Below are 6,572 nucleotides of genomic sequence, written 5' to 3' on the forward strand. Positions count from 1 at the left end.
TCATGATTTAGTTGACGTGCACGAGCTCGTGTCAATAGACCTATTGTTGGAGGAATACTCGGTGTGTGTGTATCCGAAAGAGTGATGTCCTCATCATACTCCATATATATATGGGGGTTGCTATGTAGTCTCTAGACTCCTTTCTGAGTAGGATTCTATCATCCTTAAACTTAGGGATAGACTTCCTTGTTTAAGGGATATCATGGAACCTACTGGCAGTTTTCGCACATCCAAAGACTCCTTTCTCTGATACAATCGTATGCTTTGAGAATATAGAAAACCCTAGGGGATTTGTATACGTATAGGATAGTCGTATACACCAGTTATATACTACTCATTGTTAGTAAAATTGTTCGGTTGCATGGTGTGTCAAACACTACAGTTCTAGATCGTGACACTAAATTTGTTAGCCACTTTTGGAGAATCTTATGGACAAAATTGGGGCCCGATCCATCTCTCCCTCGTTAAGCCCTTCTTTGCCATGGTTTCGGGAACTTCTTTTCATTCCTGCAGTCACTACATGGACAATACATTGCCGTTATACCGCGATGTTTCATATCCGCCAATGCAGCACTCATGAAATGCTTCACCCCGCTCAGGTACTCCGTACAAGTCCGGGTCTCGAGGTACATCCAACTTCTGTCCGTCATCTACAATTAATGTAAAAATATTTATTCTTCATTAATAATGACCTTAATTTTATGGTTAAGCACGCGATTAAAATCTCCAACAGTTACACTAGATCTGTGGCATCTCGTGGTAGGTCGGCCAAACCTAGTATCAAATCTAACATAAGTACAACTCACTTGTACAAAGATTTTGGATAAAGATGCAAAATGACCGATTACAACTCAAAGCACAACAAATCTAGCAAATAGGGATGAGAGGAGAAGGAAAGGGGAAGATACAAACATTCAAAGACCTAGCACCAATTCAAACTTCAAATTAACAAAATATTAGAGAGTCTTTAGTGGAACCGAAGAAAATCACCAGAACTATCGTGCGGTATTGTTGACTACTGTTCGGCCTGCACAGTGGCTGCGAGCTAGCTTCATATAACAGATCTAAATAATATCACCCGTCACTTATTACGGGACCAGGGAGACCCATCACCTATGCCACATCATAAGTGACGGGTTGTACCATGACCCGTCACTTATGACTGGTGTCGGCAGAACTGTCACTTATGACTAGGTTATAGGTGACAGTTTTAGTGGTCACCCGTCACTTATAACTAGTGCCGGTAGATCCGTCACTTATGACCAAGTTATAGGTGACAGTTTTAATCTTTATCCGTCACTTATGTTATAGATGACGGGTTATATTATTACCCATCACCTATTACATGTTATAAGTGACAGGTATACACCCGGTGCTGACCAAAGACGATATAAGTGACAAGTACTGTGATAATCCGTCACTAAGTTGTGTCTCCTTTGTCCGTTTTTCACGTAGTGATCCATACTTATCATAATGGAATACTACTTAATAATTCTTATGATGTTTTACTACTTAGAAATATAGAAGAAAATATCTCAAGTCAAATACAAGTCTGGACCACAACACAATGGACGTCCAAAACAAGTCTGACTCCAAGTCATCAACAACTCAGCCTCCAAAAATTCGATTCGGATTCAGCAGACTGCCATGTAAAAAAGAAACATATCTCTCTCATACGAAGTCCTATGGAAGTATTTAGCTATAGCTTGGAAAGATTATGACGTGATCTTTCCAACTAATCTACCTCTATTAATAGATTCCTCATGGGTGACTCGAAATTATCAAACTGAACCGACATTGTAACAGATAGATATAGAGTCGTATTTTATTTTCTTAGTTTATTTCGCAGAGTTTAGTGGGATTGCATGCCCCATAAATAGGGGCCAGGTGTGGCCGAATACTTTGATTTTGTTTAGATTGAAGTTTAGCTCTTAGCTATTTTTATCGTGTAAACGTACGTGTTAGTTAAACTGTCTGTTGTACCATCGATGGAACCCCACCTTATTGATTATTCAGAATTTTTGATTAAACCTTTTGATTCCTATTTGTAATTCCATATTGCTTTGATCTTGTTCTTGTTTTTTCTTCAAATGTTTGCAGGAAAAAGACCTTCGTAGTCAGATTAATAGTACCCGGCGTGATAAATAACACTTCGAAGTTGATGTATCGATTGTTAACGCAAAACTCTTGTATGGTTGTAGTCGTATCTTTAACGTTTTCTCCATCAAAATCGATAGCTACACCTCTCATCCAAAGATGGGGACCGTGAGACATATCGGTGCGTCAGATGTTTGAGCGCCACAAATGCGCCACGGAAATGTTGCTTCTGCATATGAGGATGTTTTGTGTTCGGGAAGTAGTAAGTACTGCAACTGGCTCATGACGGTTCGGTTTCACTGTAACAGGTGACTGGACGAATCTGCTTGAGTGTCTGAAAACCACTTGAATACGTACTTTCCTGCTTAACGCGGACACGTAATAGTACTAGTAAATTTGTCAAACTATTTGATTTTAAGATTGATCTTAAAAACATCAGGGAAATGTAGGCCAAAAGGATGAGATGCAATGGATCGTACGCAATCCGAACACTAAACTATCTTGAATCCTGCCGTCCCTCGAATAGAACGAAGAATCTTAACTTCGAGACTTTCTCAGAGTGGGTAGGTGTGCAGGGTATTAGTATATCAATCTCGAGAATGAAAGGGATAGTATGTCCCATATTTGTACTGCATCTGGAATTCAATCTAGATATTCTTATGGGCATGCATGGGGAGGGTAATTTAGTTTAAACCGTCACAATCAGAATGCTGCAAAGGTGAAGCCGGGGAGGTAACGGAATAGTTTTTCCAACAATTAAGTACCTGTTTACAATCATGAGCGATCCTTGAGTGCAAAGCTAAAAGCTTACTTCTAGAAAGGAAAAGGGAGACTTGTCACGCAATTCTTCGATGCCTGCAGCAACGAGAGAGAGATATGTGGCTTTGCCACCAGTCATAGGTTGCTCGATTTAAATTTTGCAAAGGTGTTGGCGTAACCAATCAAGAGGCAAGCCTTGTGGGCAAGCTATGTGCACACGTTAGAATTTGTTTGTGGATCTACATCGATCTAAATCAGGGATTTGGTGCTTTCCATGGAGAACTGTTAACCGTCCATGTGATATGAAACTATGGAAGTACGGAAGACACGACGTTTGTAGACAACAGTATTTGGACCATTAGTAACCTGTGGAACCTGTTCATTATCATGAATCTTAGTACATCTATGCCATTACTCTTATTTATAGAAGAGGTAGATTGATTTAGCCAAGTGAGACTATTTCCATCATGTTACGATCAAACTCTAGGTCTATCAACCGATGTAAACCCTAGTTAACTTTCAATCTATTGGCATTATAACCATAGTGTTTAAAAACTGCAGTATCTTACAATGGTACGCTACTTTTCTGCGTATTCTGGAGAAAAAGGAACCACGGGTATCTGAGCTTGTACGACCTACATCACCTTTACCACTATCCCATTAACAAAGCTATGGTGTGGATAACATATCTCGACATGCGATTGGAGAAACTAAGCTACTAGCTATTCTAATTTTGCAACCAACTACCACGTAACTAACAGATCAACCCCAAGCCGCCAGGTAAGATTAATTACAAGACTCCCATGGCAGCATTGCATGGCTCCTTCCATCTCACACCTCACACGAGATGAACTGGTGCAACCTGGCAAAAGGAACTCCCCATGACAAGTGTCGTGTGTCCCCCTCTTCTCCCATGATTGAGAAGCACGCACAAATTAAACCCTGAGGTCCAGTGTGTACTCCTCCCTCTCCAGTTCGGTGGCTCCTTCCAATACGGCGCACCACCAAAAATCCCACCAATCTCTCCCCCGGGAATCGCATGCCTCCCGCCACCGGCGTCCTGCCACGAGGCGGATCTCGTCGCGCCGATGCCCGCGACAGCCGCCTCGTGCCAGCTCGGACGCCGTGCTCCGCTTTGGATAGCCTACTCTTAACCACCCCGCCCTTCCAAAGCATATTATACCCAGCTACATAAGCGCAGAGCACAAGCGGCCACAAGCCATCCACACAAGGCACAAGGCGAAGCAGAACAGAGCCATCCCAATTGCCTCCACTAGTACACAAGAACAAAGCAACCGGAGCTACAAGGGGAAGGCAGAGGAGAAGACAGCCATTCTTGCGGCGGCACAGGAGGCCGCTGCTGCAAGAATGGCGATAGGCGTCGGAGAGTGGACGCTGGGCCCGGCCATCGGGCGGGGTTCCTCGGCCACCGTCTCGCTCGCAGTGGACCGTCGCACGGGCGCCGTTTTCGCGGTCAAGTCCGTCGGGGCCGCCCGGGCGGGCGAGCTCTGGCGGGAGCAGAGCATCCTCCGCGGCCTGAGCTCTCCCCACGTTGTGCGGTGCCTGGGCTACTCCGGCGCTTCGTCGGCAGAGTGGTGCTACCTGTTCCTCGAGTACGCGCCCGGCGGGTCGCTCGCGGACGAGATCAAGCGGTGCGGCGGCCGGTGCGAGGAGCGCCTGATCCGGTCGCGGGCGCGCGACATCCTGCGCGGGCTGGCGCACGTCCACGCCGCTGGCATCGCGCACTGCGACGTCAAGGGACGGAACGTTCTTATCGGCACCGACGGGCGCGCCATGATCGCCGACTTCGGGTGCGCGCGCCGGGTGTCCTCCGACGGCGGCGGCATTGGTGCCGAGAAGCTGAGGGGAGGCACCCCGATGTTCATGGCGCCGGAGGCTGCCCGGGGCGAGGAGCAGGGGACAGCGGTGGACATCTGGGCGCTCGGATGCACGGTCATCGAGATGGCCAACGGTGGCTCGCCTTGGCCGCTGTTCCTCGACCCAATTTCCGCGCTCCATCACGTCGCGCTCTCCGGCGAGGTCCCGGAGTTTCCCCAGTGGCTGTCGGAGGATGGCAAGGATTTTTTGGCCAGGTGTTTGCGGCGGGACCCCAGAGAGAGGTGGACGGCGGAGCAGCTGCTCCAGCACCAGTTCGTGGCCACCGCTGCCTCTTCGTCGTCCAATTCTATCCAAAGTGTCACCGAGAAGGAGATGTTCGCGTCCCCCAAGAGCGTCCTTGATCAGGTCTTGTGGGACGTCTCGATGGCGAACACCGAGGCGACCACGGCGCCAACCGATAGACTCCGTGCACTGGCCGCCGGCACGCCGGTCGTGCCAGACTGGACCTGGGACGCGAATTGGATCACTGTCCATCCTGGCGACAGCGACAGCGACGACAATTATTCAGTGTCGCCGGAGACGGAGCTAGAGGCTGACACGGGCAGGGATTCCCATGCCCGGGGCTCTGCTGCCGCGAGCGTCAGTGGCCTCCCAACTGCTGCGGAAGAAACATCACATGGCCATGGCAATTTTTACGACGACGCGATTAGTAGCTGTAGTGGGGAGTCCACTGACAGCTTTTGCGGTGGTAATCACGTGGTTAGGGATTGTAACCTTGCAATCACAAGCAATGGATTGTTTCACAGATGTTCTGGTACTTTTGTTCTTTGTTGTCCAGCTGACCGCTTACGTTTCGCATGTTCTCTTTTTTTCCGCTTTTTTTCCTCTTATTTTTCCCAATTACAACCAACAATGTGCGACTGCAAGCTAGCAGCGTGGCGTACGGTCATCTGACTGGCGTCGCCAAAATGCGACTTTTTTTTTCTCTGTGTGTCTGTTCATGTGAGACGCGTGACTCGCAATTAGGAGGTTGTCGTTACGCCTTGCCGGGCGTACGTACGCAAGCGGCGGAAATCGGCGAAGTTATAAGCCGAGCCAGCGACGTACGTCGGGTGTGCATGCGCGCGGAGGTCGACGCCCGTGGCGGGGGCCGTCTGTCCGGCGCGCGAGACGTGCCTGTCACTCGCCCGCTCGCTCCACCGGCCGGTGAGGCCCATCCGTGACGCCGACATCCGTGGCATCTCGGCGCACATTCGGCACGCGCGCCGAGAACTCGAACCAGCGGCATCTCGCTTTCAAGCATGCGGTCCGCGAGGACGGGCGTATTTGCATGAAGCGCAGCGAAGTCTTGGCCGTCCGTACCCAACTTGTGACGCAGACGACATGTTTGTTGCGCCGCGCGTCGCTTCATTTCATCCGTTAGTACTTGAGTCCTGTGAGCTGTGGGTATCTTTGATGCGAATAGGTGGTTAGTAAGTCGCTAACAGGTCGGTTGGGACTTCAACTCTTCTGTCAAAAGGGTTCAAGAGGAATCAGCCGCACGGTCACCTGGCAATGGTAAGGAGGGCGCATAGTGACGCTGCTAAATCCATGTTGAGATATGCAGTCGTGCAAACTTTGTTCGTCTGCAGGACGAAGGAGAGCATGAAAGGGCGTGTGGTCGGTTCACTCTTTGCGCCGAGAGTTTTATGTCGTCGCGCGGGCTCTTCGAGCGCCATGACCCATGATATCGCCAAATCGGTGGGCGCGTGCAGCCGCAGGAGAAAGCTTGAAGCAGAATCTGGTAGCGGCGCGGGCAAATGCTGGATCGATTGCTTCACGTGGTACGTGGATAAGAAGCCTGTCTGCTCGGCAGCTCCTGCTCCTCACAAGCCACA

The 6,572-nt window shown here is 49.1% G+C and overlaps 1 protein-coding gene across 1 annotated transcript; it reads left to right on the forward strand.

Annotated features, from left to right (window-relative positions):
- Window positions 1-3,756: 3,756 nt before the first annotated feature.
- Window positions 3,757-5,649, forward strand: LOC133930141 (mitogen-activated protein kinase kinase kinase 18-like). The gene has a single exon (XM_062376831.1). It carries the CDS (start codon window positions 4,225-4,227, stop codon window positions 5,647-5,649), a length of 1,425 nt encoding a protein of 474 aa, XP_062232815.1. The 5' UTR covers window positions 3,757-4,224.
- Window positions 5,650-6,572: the final 923 nt, after the last annotated feature.

This window comes from Phragmites australis, chromosome 10, assembly GCF_958298935.1.
Source record: "Phragmites australis chromosome 10, lpPhrAust1.1, whole genome shotgun sequence".
In the NCBI taxonomy this organism is placed as follows: domain Eukaryota; kingdom Viridiplantae; phylum Streptophyta; class Magnoliopsida; order Poales; family Poaceae; genus Phragmites; species Phragmites australis.